The sequence below is a fragment of the Diadema antillarum genome, unplaced genomic scaffold, assembly GCF_040938485.1.
Source record: "Diadema antillarum isolate AM-2024a unplaced genomic scaffold, OU_Dant_1.0 seq00002277_RagTag, whole genome shotgun sequence".
Classification (NCBI taxonomy): Eukaryota; Metazoa; Echinodermata; class Echinoidea; order Diadematoida; family Diadematidae; genus Diadema; species Diadema antillarum.
The window spans coordinates 99,654-119,660 of NW_027272902.1; the positions used below are offsets into that span (position 1 = coordinate 99,654).

The window sequence follows — 20,007 nt, forward strand, 5'->3', positions numbered from 1 at the left end:
TAGTAGTCTTCTCATCCAGCAGTAACCGCGCAGATACTTTAAAAATTCACAACTTTTAAAGTTTTTAAAGTTTTTGATGTGTTCTACCAATAGTATTGCTGCATTCACTCAATCCACATGTTTATGAAGGTGGACTTTTCCTTTAATGCACTATCCAGTCAATATATGAGATATTATTTATAGAGTTGAATCTAATTTTACAGAAGTGCTTTCTGTTTAGAGCTGCTCATTCATTTTTTATGGTATTTCTTGTGCTTTGCATAGTGTAGCACTGGCAGATATCTTCACATTATTTAGGCAATATTCCCACAATTAAAATACCACTCCATGTTTATGAGGACATTTGACAACAGCGTTGACTAGGGAGTATGAAAAATTTTCATATTCGTAAGTGGGTATGAAATAGAGTTATAGGGCATAGAGCAGTAGACAGTTAACCAAATGTTGCAAACAATATGCATATTAGATGAGGTAATAATGATCCTTGCCATTGCTTCACAATAATCTCACCAGGGCCACCAATGCTTACGAATATATGCAATGAGTATGGGATTCCTGCAATTATAAATTCACCCATTTCTAACCCTGTCTCATTCTGATGAACAAATTGTCACACTGAACCCAAAAATAGAAGAATGAAAAAAAAAATGTTCCACTCTCTTCGTGTTGTGGGTCATGACGGTACAACCCTGTCGCTACTTACAGCGACTGGGCTGTGTATAGTTAATGAAACTTTAAGATTCCGCTGATTCACAAGAGGAAGACAGACCTTCTGGCATTGTGTTGTTACACTTTCTGGGTGAACATCAATATGCCCAGTTATAAACAACTTATGGTACCTGCCTTCTATTGGCTTCATGCTTGTTATTAGAGGGCTTTGCATTTTCACTATTTCACATAGTATTTTAGTGAATCATATACTCTCTACCAAAATATATCATGTCAGAAAGTCTATCTTCACATTCCCAAAGATGATTGGAGTATTTATATTACTATTGATATCCAGTACATTACCACTAAGCAAAATAATGTCCTTCAAATGAACCCACTAGTTTTATGATATTGTTGCATGACATTTTTTTTTCCAGGTACAATGGCAGAAGAGAGTTGTCAGAGCCATGAGTCAAGGAGCCAGATCTTTGAGGAAACTTTGGATTGTTCTGGAGATAATCCACCAACGAAAAGGGCTCGTATCATAACCAATCCAGTCCAAGGTTCTACTCTGAGAGCGCACATCAACCAAAGTTACCTGGAAAAAAGTTTCAAGCAAATGATTGGAACAGCATTTGAGGAGGCTACATCAGAAAGAGACCTGGGTATGCTTTGAAGCAGAAAATGTTAATGCAGCTCATTGATTTCATTTAGCAGCCTAATATACACAATATCCACCATCATATGTCTTATTTCCTTCTTGACTTTTCTTTTGCCCTCTTCTCTGTCCTTTCTGTCTGGATGTAACTTCATGAAATTTCAATATAATGTTAATATGCACTTCAGAAGCACTACTGGGATAAACATGAATACTGTGAAAGTGGATATTTTTGCATGAGTAATTTTCCACACGGCCAGTGAAAGTGTATTTCAAATGTTTTTAAGTCTGTGGACTCAAGATATTAACTAATATTACATATAGGAAACAAAAATTTTCATGTGCTTTTATTTGCAGGCTAGGGTGCATGCTGCGCAAAATTGGCAAAACTCTCCCCTTTTACAGTAAAGATAACTTAACTATTTCCCGCCACATGTACAAAACACAAAAACAACTGTCAGTAAATTAATCTATATTTTTGTCGCACCTTGAGCCCATTAAAATCACTTTAAGTCCTTGTTGCTCTGATTCTTTGCTGACCCTCAGGGGATTCCAAAGCCCCCAAATTGAGGAATCTTTAAAAACCTTCCTCTCTAGAACCAGATGTGATAGAGCTAAGTTAGTGCTATGAGCTTTTGCTTTAGAAACAAGGGATTTTCAGACTTGGTACTGTAGACAACAAGCACAATCGATACAGGTAAATTACAAGTACCAGTGGAATGCATAACGTTTGAACTGATTGACAAATTGCCCTACATCGACGTAAATAAGCACCTGATTAATCGATGTCTAGCAGTAGCCACAATAAATAATCATTGGCATACATACTTGGGCGGGATTTGAAACTACAGTCCTGAACACTAGACAGGCGTCTTATCCACTAGACCACCGAACTTCTGCATGACATCCAGTGCTGGTTCTAATCACTTTAACATGCAGCGAGTACCGTGTATTTACCAGTATTCAAATTAATGAAAGTCTTGTGTTGAGTTGTTATTGTAAATGATTGACATCCTGCCCTACATCAGTGTAAATAAGCATCAAATTAATCAGTGTCACAATAAAAAATTACGGACATACATACTCAGGCAAGATTCGAGCAAGCTCTCTGGTCTAGTGGGTAAGACACCTGTCCAGTGATTAGGGGGTTGTACAGTAGATTCAAATCCTGCCTGAGTGTGTATGGCCATGATTTTTTATCATGGCTACTACTATGTACTAGACACTGATTAATTTGGTGCTTATTTATGTCAATGTAGGACAGTTTGTCAATCAGTTACAATAAAACAACTCGATTAAAAAAATCCATTATTTTGAATTGCATAATGTGTCTTATTTAAGAGTGATATGCTACATGTATTTCTGGTAGGATCTTTTTGAATGTATCATGCTTGCCGAGATATGGTCATTTATCATGTTCATGTCTCTCTTTAAGAATGCAAAGTAAGTCTTTCCACATAGGTTCTGAGCCTGCTATTTACGTCACCATAAGCAAAAAATAAAGCGATACAATGTATTAATAAAGTGCATTTGAAAATAAAATGAATAATAATTGATGACTTTAAAAAAAAAAAACATAGCCCTGTGTGTTACAACTTTAATGACAGATCTCATTACTGTATCTATTTTATGCCACACTAGGTACATCTGCTTCTATCCTGAATGAGCCATTTACCTGCTGCATTCTGCCCAACTTTGTCAAAGAGAATGACTTCCTTGAAGGTCTAAAGGAAGAGTTACTGGAGCTGAATTTCATCAACAAATCAAATGATCTCTACAAATTTCAACAAGTAAGTGTCTGTCATTCCATAATGTTACAGTTTTAATAGTTTGTGAATGAATATATTTCACCTTTTAAAGCTTGCATATATGTGTTGCTAAAGGAGAAATTTCTGCAAATATACATGTGGATTGAGTGAATGCAGCAATATCTAGCACACTAGTGAAAGTTTGAGGAAAATCACACAATCCCTTCATGAATTATGAATTGTTAAAGTCATGGTACCACCATTTGCTGGATTAGAAGACTACAACAATTTGTGACATCACTTCAAATAAAGATATAAAGAAAATGTAAGGAGAATTCTGCAACATTAAATTTTCCAGTATAATGAAAAAGCTTTTGACATACCATACCTCTTCTAGAAAGCATAGAAAATAATATTACCATTAACATACCTTATGTCAGGTAACCAGCCAAAGGAATGTGTACTTTAGAAAATGAAAACAAAACTTAAGTTTGTTTAGTTTTGGTGAAATTTGTTCATCCTGCAAACTGCATATATGGGTGGCAACACTTTTATAGATCTATATTCTTTCTTTTTACAGTCGGAAGCTCTGCAGAACTTCACATCACCTCATATTCTGGCATTAAGGTACTGTAGGAGTGTGTTACTGTATTAGTATACAATGGCCAGAAAGTAAAATAAATTATAAGAACTGTTGTTGTGTTATTTTGTTTTTTTCTGCTTTGCAAATAATTTATCTCAGCTAATTATCAGTATGCACACTATGCAAGTAAACCTTCATTTTAATTGCTGTTATTTTCAGACAAAATATGAATCCCATGATTATTTTTTTAAAGGTGCATAGTCCCGGTAGTGTAGAGGGCGCTGTTGATGATACTACCGATCACCGTTAGCATTGATACGAAGATTACCGAAGTTGAGCTGTCATCAAGAGTAAAGTGCGTAGGTGTTGCTAAGTAACGTTGACTTCGTTGTCTTTTCTGCGCATCGCGCAGTCTGTAGTAATGCCAGGGTGCGTGCATATGTGCTTGTTATTATGACATCACAAAAGAAGTTTGCTAAAGCTACCATCCCCCTCAGCCGAATCATGAGCCGAACTGTGATCCGACCACTGACTACAGTGAATCGGACTTCTTCGGACTCGGGGAAGTGGGCCAAAGCGTAAGCGCCAAAGAGGAGTCGCTAGCGTAGGTCTCTATAGGAAACTTGCGCCGTGCGCCCACGTACGCATTTGACTAAGACACCAGGACCATGCACCTTTAAAGCAATGTGTCAAGATTCAAATAATGAGAGAGGCAGAGGCTTAGATGTTCTACCACAAAAGACTTATCTGAAATTTAGTCTGCATAGCAAAAGTGAATAGTGAATAGTAAATGGTGAAGAAGCAGTTTAAATAAATATGAATTTTTTATGTGTTTACCCTTTGCCATTGACATCAGTGTAATTTGCCTCTGTTGTGAAATGGTATAGTTATTCTTGCCCTTGTACCCTTTAGGAAACTTCTCTATGATGATTTCTTGAGCTGGCTGAAGGATGTAACCAGGATCTCATTCAGTGACACTGTGGACATGACATGTTCAAAATATAAACCATACAGGGTGATCATACAGTATTTCTGAGTTACTCAAGTCTGTTCTATGCCTGGAATGTTTGGGGGACCCATTAGGGGTTAATAGTTAGCTGTGCTGATCCCTACTCAGACAAATCATAAACATTCTTTGTACTTTATGAGTGGAACAGTACATTTGATGATGACACCACTGCCCATGCATACAAAAGGTTTTGTTTCATGAGTTTATGTGCAAGGGTAAGCAAGGATGATAATTCCAAAATCTCAAAACCATGCTATTTTTATTGTGTTAGTGCAGTAAGAGGATATATTTAAATATATATACTATATATATATATATATATATTATATATATATATGTATATGTATATGATATATAATTATATATAGTATATATATATATATATGATATATATATATAATGTCACAACAGAGGAATGCATTAAATGTCAATCTTGATTTTGCGGGGGTCCTCCCCCTTCGTCAGGGATGACATTAAGTGTGTCATTATTCCTGACGAAAATTCGGATTTTTAATTAAAATCAAGATTGACATTTAATGCATTCCTCTGTTGTGACATTATTATTGCTATTTCTAGTACTGCCAATACGCGGAGCAACTACAATATATATGTGTATATATATATATATATATATATATATATGAAGAGTTTGTTCGCAGAAACCATTTTTGAAGATTTTGAAGTACGGTTTCTGTCATAAAGTACAAAATAATACCTTTTAAATGATATATTGGTCACTACATATAAAGGTACATTTTTGAAGTTATGGTCAAAAGAAGCAAAAATTGTCTTATTATTCCCTTTATTTTTCTTGACCTTTAATCGCAAATATCTCCATTTGGCAAATATGGACTTATCGGTTTTTGCGAACAAACTCTTCATATATATGTATATATATATATATATATATATATATATATATATATTGTTTCATTATGTTTTAACTTTATTTTATGAGAGAAGTTCATCTGTTATGGAGTAACAAAAAGAAAAGAAAAGAAAGGAGGTTAGATGTGAAAAAATAAGCCAAAATGTACAGTACATCTGCATTATGCATGCCAGAGGCATTATTCTTATGATACCTGCATACCAGATGATATTGGTATGTGGAAGAGAGATGGGTATAATTCAGCATTTTCATTACCGTTGTTCCTTTCATCTCAATTTGTCTTAGCATTTTGTATACTGTCAGTAATCCTATTGTATACACACTTCTTTGTTTTTTCTCACACACCTTTCTTATCTCTCCTTGTCTCTTTTCCATGCATTTGCTTACCATCCCTTTTACTCTTCAATGCTTACTCCCTCCAGATGTGCTGCTCTGTCATGATGATGAGCTAGATGGAAGACGCATTGCTTTCATTCTCTACTTGGTTCCTCCCTGGCAGGAGGCAGACGGAGGATTGTTAGACCTGTTTGATATGGATGGTATGGAATTCTCACCATCAGAAAGAATCACATTGATCTATACAAGCCCTTGAGACTGGTATCACTCCTCCCTAATAACGTGGGATACTTTGAATCCCATTACTTCATTTTATTTCAGATTACAGATCTGCAAATTATAAGATATTAAGAATGTTCTGTCTATGTCAAAATAAGAAAAATTATTCTTCAGTAGTCAGTGTTATTTTCTAAAATTTGACATGGCATACTTTCAATATGCCATTTGTGCATACATTTTTTTTTTTCAACAAGAATATGATATGTGTCCTAAAATATATTTTTCGTGTGCCTCAGTATTTGTTATGAGCTGCAGAGACTGGCAGCCTTGCAGTTATTATGACGTTTATGTGATGTAGTTTGTTTAAATGCACTCTTTATATTTAAGTCAATGTAACATGGAGGTTGCCTTGAACTTTATGTCTCTTGTTGATTTCCTGTCAAAACATGATGCTAACTGATATTTGTATAACAAGCTATTAAACATCAATGTTAATGAACTGATATCCTGTTCTATTCCATAGTAGTTTTCTGGCTCACCTCAGCCAAAGGTTCAAGTGTGCTATCGTCCAAGCATACATAAACTTTTTTACATTTTCAGCTTCTCATTGAAAACCCTGTAATGTATTTTCACCAAACTTCACTGGTAGCATTCCTAAAATGATAGATCACAGACTCGTGCAAATGGGCGCACCACCCCCAAACCTGAGTATTGAGGAATCTTTAGATGTCTTCCCTCGAACTAGAAGTGATAAAGCTAAGTTAGCATTATGAGTAAGTACATTTGTGACTGTAGTTTTCAAGTTTGTTCATGGCAAATATGGGGTCCCCTACCCCTGGGGCTCTGTTGGGATACCAAATCTGGGGCCAATTTTCACATTTTCAGGTTCTTGAAAATGCATGGTCACATTTTTTACCAAACTTGAGAGGTATTATCGCTGGAGTGATAGAATATATATTTGTACAAATGGGGCACCATGCCCCACTTGCTGGTGGCTCCCTTGGAAAATATCTAGTCCAGGGGTCCTCCCCCCCCCCCCCCCCCCCCCCCCCCCCCATTGTCCAAAGTGGGCCAATTTTTTTTTTTTTTTTTTTTTTTTTGGGGGGGAGGGGGGTCTTCTTGAAAATGCATGGTCAAATTTTCACTAAAAATTGGTGTGTAGTATCGCTAGGGTGATATGATATATATTTGTATAAATGGGCACCATATCCTCACTCTTGGGCCTCCCACCCCCCCCCCCCCCCCTTTTTACCAGTGTAGGGCCAGTTTTCACAATTTCTTTGTTGTCTTGAAAGCACATGGTCAAATTTTAAATAAAATTGATAGGTATTATTACTAGGGTGATAGAAAATTTGTATTTGTACAAATAGGCACAATACCCACTTTGGGGCCCCTCTGGGGGCATACAACCTCCAACGTAGAGAATCTTAAGAAAAAATAATGATAATCTCCTATAGAACTAAAAAATGATGGAGCTGCTATGCTATAAATATGTTTGTGAGTGCAGTTCTAAATTTGCTCATGTCAGTTCCAGAAGTGCTACGTGGGTGCAGGGACCAAAGTAGGGGCCAATTTTCACATTTTCATCTCCTTGGAAATACATGGTCAAATTTGTCTTCAAACTTGGCAGGTATTGATGCTAGGATGTTAGAGTGATTATATATTTGTAATATATTTGTACAAAGGGGCACCATGCCTCATTTCAATCTGTGATAATAATCTTCTTCAATCTATAAAACTGAAATACTCATGAGTAAATACATTAGTAAGTGTACTTTCAAGTTTGTTTATGCAAGATCCAGGGTTGGCCCCCATGGGACTGGGACCAAATTTGGAGCCAGATTTTATGTTTTGACCTTCAAAGACACCTGGTTAAACTTTCTACAAACTTGCAAGTATTATCACAAGGACCCCCCCCCCCCCCCCTTCAACTTTTTTTCATGTTTTTTTTAGGTAAAAGTCTGCAAGAATATGTGGAAGGTGAATGTGTGATACTCGAGTGATGAGTGCTAGAGCCACTAGGTTTCTAATACTAGTGTTCAAAGGAACCTGAATTTGAATACTTTCTGTCCATTTTTAATGTAATTTCTGATACATGTATTAGTGTGTAGGCTTGTTTTACTTTCCTTCTTATCAATGTAGAACATGGGCAGCCAAAGTCTGTAGTGAAGTCTCTTGTGCCAAAGTGGAACAACCTTGTCTTCTTTGAGGTTACTCCAAAGTCATTTCATCAGGTAAGATACAAACAACTAACCTGCCATGAAAGTGATGGCGAATGCTTGTTTGTTTGCATTGGATGGCAGGTGACCTAGTGTGTGCACAAAATATTCCATGCACAATCACAACTGATGTGAAATATGCAGTAGGGCTACAGTGTAGTGTGCAGAGGTACACTGGTATAAGTCAACATTTTGAGATTTTTAGTACAATTCCACACCATAGCTAAGTTAACCCGTCGACCCATACACAGGAAATGGTACATGTATACCACGTTCCCAAAATGTCCACAACAGTGTCTGCATTAGTTGCCTAAATTCATTTTTATTACTGAGCAGAAAAATGACTTTGATCAAAATATGAGATTTTCTGCCATCAGTATCTATTCTCTTTCTGTATCAAACTGTGTGTATTTTTGTCTAATTTACCTTTTTCCAACGTAGTAGTGTGATTGTTATGCAATATAACTTGAATAAAGGCATATGTAGCAATTGAGACTGAGCTTTTAGATTTTGAATTTCGCTGATGTCATTAGATGGTTTTCTTATAGTGTATAACAAAAGATTTTGTTAGCCCATTAGTGCATGCTCTATTCATGCCTCATGTCCGATCGATATTTTGCATTGCTTGATGGCACATGCACTTGACTGTGGAAAGGGGATATATGCAACGCTTGACTGCTTCGCACAGGCTGATTACCAATCTGTCTGTTCTCTGTAAACAGGCAAATAGAATCTTGTTTGGGGCCATTGAAGGCTATCAGAAAATTGCGGGAGGAAGGGGTTAAGTTTAATGAAAAGAATAAAATTATAAAATTGTCACTGTCTACTTAAAATTGTTTGATTGTATGTATTCAGGGCCCCCAGGAAGAACAGTACCTGCCTTATGATGGGACTACCCTGTTGAAATAAGAGTGAATGAATGAATGATGAATGAATGAATGAATGAATGAATAAATGAATAAATAAGTGAATAGATAAATGAATAAATGAGTAAATAAATAAATGAATAAATAAATAAATTAAATATATTAAGGATGGTAAAAGTTTCATCAAAATCAGACAAGATAAAAAAAGTAGCAAATTTGAAATGTTCCCCTTTGCTTTTTCATGATATTAACACTAACTAGGCCGGGCTATTTAGGTAGATTGGGGGGGGGGGGGGGGGGGGGGGGGTGCGTTAGACCGCACAATCACGATGAAAATTGGCACACGTTGTCTATGATGTAATCTAAAGTACCATGAAGTTAATTTTTCAAAAAAATTATCATTTATGCTAAATTATGCTAATTTATGCACAATGCTGCATGAAATCAGACAATTTGGTATAAATCACTGAATAAAGCTCAAAACAGGCACATTTTTTTTGTAAGTATTTTTTTTAGTGTCCTTAGCAAATGTAACAGAAAAAAATTGTGGCATCAGAAAAATTTCTTAAGTATTTTATTGTTTTTTGAATTTCTTATGTATTTCCTTGTTTTTTCGACTTTATGTTTTTCATTGTTTCTTCGATGAAATTTGTCCGCGACATTGTTCTGAACAAGAAAATTTTTTATTAATTGATTTTAATCAATAAAACCCCAAAGTAATCATGCTTTTATGAAATTTGCCTGTAAGCACAGTTTGCATTGAAATTGTACACGAATTCATGTTTTTGAACTGTTTGTGGTCTGACATGCACATACATATTTATGCGCAACTTCGGAACCGAGCGTCCGGGCATCGCAAATTTGGTGTCAAAGGATGCGGGAGACTCAAAAGAAAAAAGTCATGAAACATCGCGGCGATAGCTTTTCGCGATAACAATACATCGCGCGGAACGTCGAGGGGGGGGGCCTTGGAGGCCCCCCCAGCCTAGTTAGGGTTAATACTGGTTGCAGTCACACATGCAAGTTGGAAGAGGCAACTATGTCACTAGCCTACAACTTGCTTGCGTTTGATTGCGATTGTTTATAGTAGTAGTCTCAGAGATGAAGGAATGCATCTTTAGGTAATTGTGCATCTGGCTTCATTTTTGTTAAAAAGATGTTCCCTTCAAATTTTCATATGATTAAAGGGTGTCCAGTACAAGGTTAAAATTAGTCAAGACCATTACATTAATGACATGATCTGTGTGCATCTCAGCTGGTGCACACAACAGGATTTACAAGGCAGAATCCTTGAAGTGTCCTCTCATGTATGATCTCTTTAGGAACATCATCTACCATGATTAATACTTTTCATCCAGTTAGTGCATTTCTTTATATTTCTGTGCTATCAAATTTGCCTTGTTTTGAAGGTTTCAGAGGTGCTCAGTTCTGAAAAGTGTCGGCTGTCTGTGAGTGGCTGGTTCCATGGACCAACAGTTCCAAGGCAACCTCCCTACAAGGAATCAAGGAAAGCCCTGACATCACATATGGAACTTGAGGTGCTCTAATACAAGCGTTCCCACAAGGTTAACGTATGCGTACTAAAGTTACTGAGAAGATAACCTTCGCTGCCTTTATAATAATTGTTGATGGATGAATGAGTGTAGGGTTACAGCTCATTGTATTAGGCCTTCAGGATACCTTAAAAGACTAGCATTCTTATAGTGGTAACTGTCAGAAAATTGCCTAATATTGCCCAAATTTTCATCCATCTATCACTTTCATGTGAAAGTTTCCCTGTCAGTTATCAGTGTTCCTTCAAAATTATTTCATGCAACATCATCACGTTGTCAAGATGGAATAAACACCTATACTCACTCTGCAGGGCTCTCACATGGGGAATTTTAGTTTTTATTGGTTTTGTATGATGGTGCAACTTCTATTTTATCCTCAGTGCCACTGAAAATGTTTAACAATAATTCTATATTATTCCTCATTTGCTAGGAGTCTGTGTTCTGTCAGTGGATTAGTGACAGCTACCTGAATGTGGTCAACCAGAGTGAAGTGCAGGACACATTCTCTGAGGCATCTGAAATACAATTACCAGCTTTCTTTGAGGTAAACTCAATAGTTTTCAAGTTGCAAGATTCACATCAATGGCCAAGAAATCAGCAAATAACATAGTGTCTTAAAATACTTTAATCATAACTCCCTCTGAGAATAGCTCTTAATTAGGATGACTTCATGTAAATGTATATCATTTGTATGATTATGTTACTGAAACTTCAAAATAATTGAAAGTTTTGTCAGAGTTTGTGTGTCTATGTATTGAATGATTACATATTAAAAAGAAACAAACAATGTAATTATTGCACAATTGGCACTTTTGTGGCATTTATGTAGCTCTAGGCAAACAGAAATCTATGATTATACTGTATTTGTAGCTGAGCACCAAAAAAAAAAATAATGCTGCTGACTGTGAATATACTTCATCAAGATATGCCTCACCTGAAGTCATGGATGAAATGGTTTGGTCTTGTTTGCAGAAGAAGAAATTTGATGAAGTTTATGCTGCTCTGCAAAGGGAGGATATCAAGTGGGAGAAGTGTGGACCACCAAATAAAAGGTGACTGTCTACTAGACCAGCTTTCAAACAACTGTCATTCTCTTTGCAATGGCAATTTATATCTTATTGTTTGTGTTAAAAAAAAAAATAGAAATAAATGAATAAATAAATAAATAAATAAATAAATATATATATATATATATATATATATATATGAATTCTAAGATAGCTTTTTTCAGTGTTGATGTTGAGGCTAGAATGTGCCATGTATCAACCTTGGAAGCTTTGAGTTTTGATGAAACCTTATTTTGGTTCAGCACATCAGTTCAGGTTTTTCATGCTCATTTAATAAGGTATTTTCATATTTCCTCTAAAAGCAACTTAGGCAGATATCTATGAACAATGGTAGACTACTTCAGCTTCATAGATGAGGCTATCTGTCAAGTTGATATCATTCCAGCAGGTCACAGAGCAGAATACTAATCATTCTTATTATGACTTTTTGTTTAGTGCAATGGAAGAGTATCTTTCTTCCATGTGTAATAGTGATTATTATCATTTTTATTTTATTTTTTTTTTTAGTCAGACATCATTGGCAGTCACCTCCACTGAAGACCAAAAGTAGAATACCAAAATGAGAAAGCAGTATGAAATGGGTCTTCTCCAGTATTTGGTATTGTTTTTATTTTACAATTTTCTTTTTTTTTTAATAACAGTGTACACACTTCACTTCAATGCATTAGCTCTTTGTGTTTTGAGATCAGCTTAGTCAATGTCATTTGCCTTGTTTCAACAGACAATGATAAATTTTTATTCTTCCCAGATGCTATGAGGTTGGTAATCCCAGCACTTTGCCCGCTGTGGTTCAAGAGTGTGTCAGGGTGATGCAGAGTGAATTCACTTTTCTCCTCTTCTCAAACTTCACGGCACTCAAGCTCCACGAACAGGCCCCTTGTGGCGAGGAATCTGATGAAGATGAGCAAAGGAGCGAAGGGCAGGAGGAGGAGAGAGTGCTGAAAGAAGGAAAGGAGGATGAGCAACCACATACTGTGGGAAGAAGCACTGAAAATGATGCAGAAATACCTGGTGGCAATATGAATGATGACACTAACAGCTCGCAAGATAGCAAAGAAGTTAGGGAGGGTGAGTGAAATTTGTGCAAAGATTAACCTATATCCATGCTGAGTAGATGAAATACGTTAAAATGGTAATCAGTGATACAGCAACTCTGAGGAATTGTGACAAAATACCTCGATTTCCAGGTATTGCACTGCATTTGTATGATATACATCAAGAGGAGCCATGCAAGTAGTTCAGTACTTCAAACTGTGCAGTACTCCCCAGCCACTCTTTGAGAGAGAAACACACACACACACATATGCACACAATAAACTGTGTGTCATTCCTCATTTTCTTTTCTCTCATCAGCAAATGAAAAAATATCCTGAAGAATGTAATTTGGGAAAAGATAAGAGAACCTACCAATACAATGCACAACCTTATGAAGCTCCCATCCAGCTTTCCTTACAAGCTCTTTATTCATCAACAAAGTTTTGCAACCCAGTGATATTTGTAAGCCTGCTCACAGTAATTTTGTAGCCACATGATATGACATATGTACTTCTATACAGACTGCCCAGTAATATTTTTACATGAATTTCTATGTCTCTACTGGTATTCTGTGAGGTGGTCATGTCCTGGTTGCATAGTGCAAGAAAAATAATCCTATTATTACAAAGTATTGTCAATGGATGAAGGAGATGTACCTGATTCTGTTACTCACTGACCAAATACTTGAGGTTACTAATATCCATAGGAACTTTTCATGCCCAGTTCCACTATCCTTTGCAAAGAATGCCTGTTTTCAGGAGAGAATTTTGTTATTTTGGCACACTGTCATGCTCCTGAAATGCTTGCTGTCATCCATGTAGAGCAGAAGGTTGGGAAGAATGTTTATATGGTCGTACAATAATTGTGCATAAAGTATCTGTGCAATATTAAAATATGTTTTCCACAGGATTGCAAGCTTCAACTGAAGGTTCGATAACTTCAAAGCATCCCATATGTCTCATTGCATTCTTGGCTGATTATTTGTGCTATTATATGTGGGATAGAGAATTAAAATGAGAGTGTTGGTGTATGTAGTAATATCCATTGTCTTATCAAAAGGTACAGTGCCAAGAAAAATGCCCACCAGCAACCCACAATGTAGAGCAGAGCTTAGGAGATGGACACATGGCTGCTACACATTACTCCATGACACTGATACAGAGGGGTCAGAGTTTGCTCTTGATGCTTCAATCTTCTTCAACACTCAAAGTATGTGTTCTTGTAGCCTGGTAGGGTCATATTGAAAGTGTCAGAGAAGGCAGTCTTCTTACCTTCCTTTCAATGTTGCTGAAAATAATTTAGCATCAGGTCTTTTTGTAACTGCAGGATATCGGAGTCTCTGCTTGATTAATAGTTCAGGACATTATATTTGCAGTACTGTAACTTTTTCATGACTGGGCCTTCAGCACATTTTGAAATTATTCTGTATGCGGTGTTATGAAATGGTAATATAGATCCTTATCAAATGATAGGCTGAGAGAAAGCATGTAAACAGTCTTTCCTTTGCATAACATGCCCAGTGGGCATAAGTTTTTACTGATACCCTGTACTAATAACTGCTCAGAGATATCATTGCTCAAATATATAACTTTGTTCATTCAGTTGGTTTGCCCTAATCTGCCATAAAGAATCGGCCCGCATGAGTGTAGAATACAGATGATATACAATATACAGATGATGTGTGTTACAATTCTATAAAACAAATAGTGCACATAACTTACTCAGGCATTAGTTAAAATTATCCACCCTCTGTAACTTTGGAACAGTCCAAAGCATACTAGGTTTTGCCTCATCTGTTTCAGACTGCTCCAAAGTCACTATCAGTTGGATAATTCTTTAAGAGTAATGGCCTCTGTTATGTGCATTATCTGTGTACTATTGTGACATGACCCAGTCCGTTTGCCACCAATACCTTCAATTGTGTACAGCATACTGTATGAACTGCCAATTGTAACTTTAAACAGGAGTGCAATTCAGTCTTTTGTGTCTACTGTTTTAATTGAAAAGTGATGGACATTCGTAAGCAGAACCTGTCTTTGTTGCATTGTGATCTAATTGTTAGTTTACTGGTGCACTACAGGAACAGTATGTGAATGTGTCCAGGAACTTTAGATCATTGGAGGTGGCAAACTGCATTTTTTAATAGACGTATTTTCACAACAAGCAGTAGAAGTAAAGATTGTGTTGAAACCTCACATCTGATTTGTACATCTTTTTTTTGTCAGATTTCAGTCCTGACGGTGGTGGGTTTGTTTCATACATTGCAAGAGGTGAAGATGAGGAGGTAAGTGTACTATTCCAGATGTACATGTAGCTCATGTTGTGTTTCATTCATCAGTGCTTTCCTCTGTGCTAGCATACCAGCAGGCAGAACATGTCTAGGAGAATAAAGTAGATAAAAATAGTGAACTCTTGAAATAAACAAACAAAACAGTGCCAAACCCCAAAATAAATAGATATGCCATACCAATAGCAAAAATATTTTCTGGTACAAACTTTGTAGCATGCATTTCTATAACACAACTACCTTGATGAAGCCAGCTAATTTTTCAAACACACGAGTGCTGATGGCGTAACTCTAAACCTAGAGTCTACTTCTGATGATGAATGAACAAACTGATGACACCTATGTGTGATACCATGCTGCTGTCTGGCAACCAGGTTTCAACCTTGGATTTAATGAACTAAAAAAAAACAACCCCAAAACCCCCCAAAAAACATAATGAATATGTGCTTCTGATAGTACAAACGAATGAATGCACAACAAACATAGCATGCATAATACTGCATCATTTCCAGTAACTGCTTGTTTCTCGACATGCAAGGTATGGACTAAGTTGTGCACCCACCATACCATACGCATGTGTACATGTACGTATTGAAGTATATCATACACACCCTTCCAATATGTACATGTCACAACATATTCCTGGCTAATTCAAACCATGTTTTTTAGACCAATACCTTAATAGCTTATAATGCCTTATTTCTGGCCATATCATACTTAAGGCAGGAAACATTCAACTGTCATAATACATATCCAATAACTGTATACTTACAACATTGGGCTCATCCGGAAACAGCAAAATAGCAGTGACTTTTGGCGATGATGACACTACACGTTTCACATGTCTTTGAAGCTGCAATATGAGAATGCCCTCTACAGCCCATGCAAAGAATTACAAGCCAAAGGCTCCCGCCTATGATGTCACAAACAAAATACGGTCTACTGGTACTTCATTTCTTCCCACAATTGCTGTCTGATTTTTCTAGTACAAGAGGATTTTACTGGTAAAAGTGTCAGTATTTCCCCTACCTGCTTTGTCAGTGACAATATTGAATAAATGCTTTGAAGATTCACCACCAGATGTACATGTACACAAACACGTTGCATATGTCACACGTCGCCACACTTGAAGTGTAGAGTTCACACGTGCTCTGCAAGGTACAGTGTATTTTAATTTCATATGTCTGTAGCACACACAATACAGGGTACTGTGTACCAATTAATGCAAAAGGTTGGAGGAAAGGGTGCGTCTGATTATTTTGTCAATCAATAACTTTTTCAAAGGTCTCCACACAATTTACTGCTACATGTACACGTTTGTATAGCCAACAGTCATGAGTGAGGTACAATGTACTAGAGTTGAAGCTATTACGGTAACTGTGTTAACACAAGATCTTCTTGGGACCTTTGATTGTGATTAGTACCTGGTATTCATTACCAAGAGAAGCCTGCTTGCACATCACTCCTGAATAATAATGTAGGCAGTTATAAATTTGGTTAGTCACTTTGACCATGAAATTCTGGATTATCCTGTCAGCTGCCAGTGTGTTAGTGTATGACTGAACTTTTTTGAACATTGTCTACGTATTGTTTACACTAGCAGGACCTCAAATAATCTGAATGTTCATATCATTTTTTTTAGTTGATGGTTTCACTGTCAGTTTACAAGTAACATACATGTATACATACATGTTTTCAAATTTTCTTTTCAAAATACCTTGTAGTTGACACTAACATGCTTGAAAGATGACTCGGTCACCTGCAAGAAGGGTTTAATTGCAGCCTTCAGTAGTCCTACATGCGTGTTTTCATGTAGCAACCTGTGAGAGTACATTTTAATCAGACTTTGTTAAACAGAGAAAATTCTTGTATTGTAGGCTGTACCATCTTGTTATAATAGGTTCACCATATTTATTACACTGGTGGTGCATTCCCCAGAGGTTTAATCAGGATCTGTATTACAGCTTAAATGCAGGGAACCCAAAAAGAAAGATAGACACATAGATACACTCAAAATGAATAGCTCTCATGTACAAATATTTCCAAAATCCATACCTTGTGTAGTAAAATGTCTCTTTCTTTAAAGTTCCGATATATCTTGAGTATTTGAGCAGTATATCCAATGATTATCTGCCATGAACTCTAAAACTTGAATTGAAATGAATCCACAATGTAAATTCCACCTTGGATCTCAGTGGAATTGTCAGGAGCTGTGCTGTTTCATGTTTTTCTTGCCACAAAGTGAATGTAATCTGTCTACAAAAAAGAAATATTCTCAGTGTGAAAGGTTGTTTTTTCAATTCACACAGAGAATTAAATCCGATTCATTGTTGTGGAAACTTTTTACCCAAATATCACACAAACCCTTATGCAGATCTGTCTGTATATATCACAGATTTTTGTATTGGTCATTTTGTATCAACTAAGCACTTGCCAATTCTTTTGTTCACATCCAATGTTGCATGAAGCAAGGAGTGTGGCATTATCTGTTTTAACCTATTTCACACAGGAACCTAGTATACCAGGTTCCCAAAATGTAGACAAGAGCAGTGGGCGGATCCAGAGGGGGGCGCAACCGGTGCACGCCCCCCTTTATTTTTCGTTAAAAACAAAAGAAATAAAAATACAAAAATGAAATGAAACCCGGAAGTGGCACCAGAAATATAAGTTGCGCCCCCCCCCCCCCCCCCCCCCCCCCTTTACAGAATTCCTGGATCCGCCCCTGCAAGAGTGTCTGCATTTGTGGCCAAAATTCATGTTTATCTGTGCTATTCTGACCAAAAATGACTTTCATCAAAAGATAACAGCTTCTTCTGTTCATATTTTTTCTTTTTCTGTATCAAAACTGCATGTATTTGTGTCTAATTTACCTTTTTACATCATGATAGTGCACTTGTTTTGCTATAAAGCTTGCATGAAGACATGCAGTTGACCTTGGAAAAGGAGTACATATACTGCTTGACTGTTTTCACACAGGCAGACTACCGACTTCTATGTTCTCTGTCAACAGGCAAAATTAAGTTCATTTGAGGGCACTAAAAGCTCTCAGAGAATTGTGGGAGGAATGGGTTTAAAGAAAACTGTCAAGATTATTATTAGAATCCCCTTAATGCTTTGCAGATTTGACTGATAATGCCATTAAGTTTCAATATTTCATCAAGTCAGTTTTATTCATTACCAAGAAATTTCTTATCTTTCCAATTTGTCTCAGCTTCTGAACATTTTCCCAGAGGACAATTCCCTTTGCCTGGTCTACAGAGACAAGGACACACTACGGTTTGTGAAGCACATCAACCAGAGTTTTGTGAAATCTAGAGAGACCAGCAGCAACAAGCAGTCTGCATTTTATGAGCTCTACCTTGTGTTCTATGAGTGAAACTCAGACTGAGTTTACTATTGGATCAAGTCATGCATTTTTTCACATCGCGCATTTAGAGACTAGCTTCACATACATCATGACAGGAGACACTCAACCGCAATCTGAAGGCTCCCAACACAAGGTTTTACCATCATCCATTGTTCATCCACTTTTTAGTGTGCTTGTACCAGATAAGACAAGATTTACAGATATTGCAATTCATATTACCAGACCAGCAGCTATAAAAATCTCAGGTAAGAGCCTGTGAGTTGCTTTCCCCAGTGTACTCTCGCCAGCTCTTCAAAGCCACTATAAGCTTTGAACCCTAACTAGGCCAGGCTTTTAGGTAGATGACAGAGCTGGAGGGAGGCCTCCAAGGCCCCCCCCCCCCCCCACCCTTCAGATCTCAGCCATCAACAGAGACTCCAACTCTCCAGTTTTCGACGGGAGATCTCCCGCCGAGAGCCCATTTTTGCAAAATCTCCCGTTCTCCCGCTTGAGATTTGATTTCTCCCGCCCTGGCTCTGGTCTCCCGTTGGAAAGGATTTCTTACTTATTGCTATCGTATGGTGAAAAAATAAGCCTTAGATAGCACCAGAGAACATCTAGAACCCTATGCTTCGCACACATCAACTTGAGGTCTCCCGTTTGCTAGGGGTTTCGGGCGGGAGAATCTCCAGATCAGAAGGTGCTTGGGGTTGGAGTCTCTGCATCGACTGCACAATAAAATTGACACACACTGCCTGTGACGTAATCCAAAACAAAATGTGAAGTTGATTTTTCAAAAAAATTGTCATTTATGCTAATTATGCTAATATATGCATGAAATCAAACCATTTCCTATAAATCACTATGTACAGCTCAAAATAGGCACATTTTATGAGTAAATATTCTTTCTAGTGTCCTTAGCAAATGTAAGTAAAAAAGATTGTGACATCAAAAAAATTCTTAAGTATTCTATTGTTTTTTCAGAATTTCTTATGTATTTCTGTTTTTTACTGTTTTTCATTGTTTTTTCAATGAAATTTGCCTGTGACATTGTTGCAAGCATGAAAATATACATTGATTTTAATCAATAAAACCAAAAAATATTCATGCTTTCATCAAATTTGACTGTAAAGCACAATTTACATTGAAATTGTTTAATCAATAAAACCAAAAATTAATCATGCTTTCATTAACTTTGACTGTAAAGCACAATTTACATTGAAATTGTACAAGAATTCATGTTTTTGAGCATGTTTTGGTCTGACATGCATGTACATATTTATGTGTAACTTCCGAACAGTGTGCCCGGGGGTCACAAATTTGGTGTCAAAGGATGCGGGAGACTTGAAAGAAAAGTCGTTAAACATCACAGCGATGGCTTTTTTGCAATGGTGACACACCGCGCAGAATGTCGAGGGGGGGGGGGGCCTCTGAGGCCCCCCGCGGCCTAGTTAGTGTTCTTTGTAATGTCATGGTTGCTGATTTGTTTTAATGGGGACAAAATATGGATGTTCAATGGAAGGCTGCTTCAAATGGAATTG

At 37.0% G+C, this 20,007-nt stretch overlaps 1 protein-coding gene across 1 annotated transcript; it reads left to right on the forward strand.

Annotated features, from left to right (window-relative positions):
- The first annotated feature begins 1,026 nt into the window (after nt 1–1,026).
- LOC139714449 (prolyl 3-hydroxylase OGFOD1-like) lies at nt 1,027–18,712 on the forward strand. Its single transcript, XM_071626159.1, has 13 exons — nt 1,027–1,316; nt 2,951–3,099; nt 3,638–3,684; nt 4,553–4,645; nt 5,953–6,077; nt 8,236–8,327; nt 10,588–10,716; nt 11,162–11,275; nt 11,704–11,783; nt 12,547–12,866; nt 13,893–14,042; nt 15,059–15,117; nt 18,332–18,712. Exons 1-13 carry the CDS (start codon nt 1,070–1,072, stop codon nt 18,494–18,496), a joined length of 1,770 nt encoding a protein of 589 aa, XP_071482260.1. The 5' UTR covers nt 1,027–1,069; the 3' UTR covers nt 18,497–18,712.
- Nucleotides 18,713–20,007: the final 1,295 nt, after the last annotated feature.

Excerpts from the sequence above, each read along its gene's own strand:
- LOC139714449 (XM_071626159.1), top strand. The coding sequence starts at position 1,070 with ATGACATTTTTTTTTCCAGGTACAATGGCAGAAGAGAGTTGTCAGAGC. Across the intron at positions 10,717-11,161 it reads CATCACATATGGAACTTGAG|GAGTCTGTGTTCTGTCAGTG; the intron begins GTGCTCTAATAC and ends CTCATTTGCTAG. Across the intron at positions 15,118-18,331 it reads CAAGAGGTGAAGATGAGGAG|CTTCTGAACATTTTCCCAGA; the intron begins GTAAGTGTACTA and ends AATTTGTCTCAG.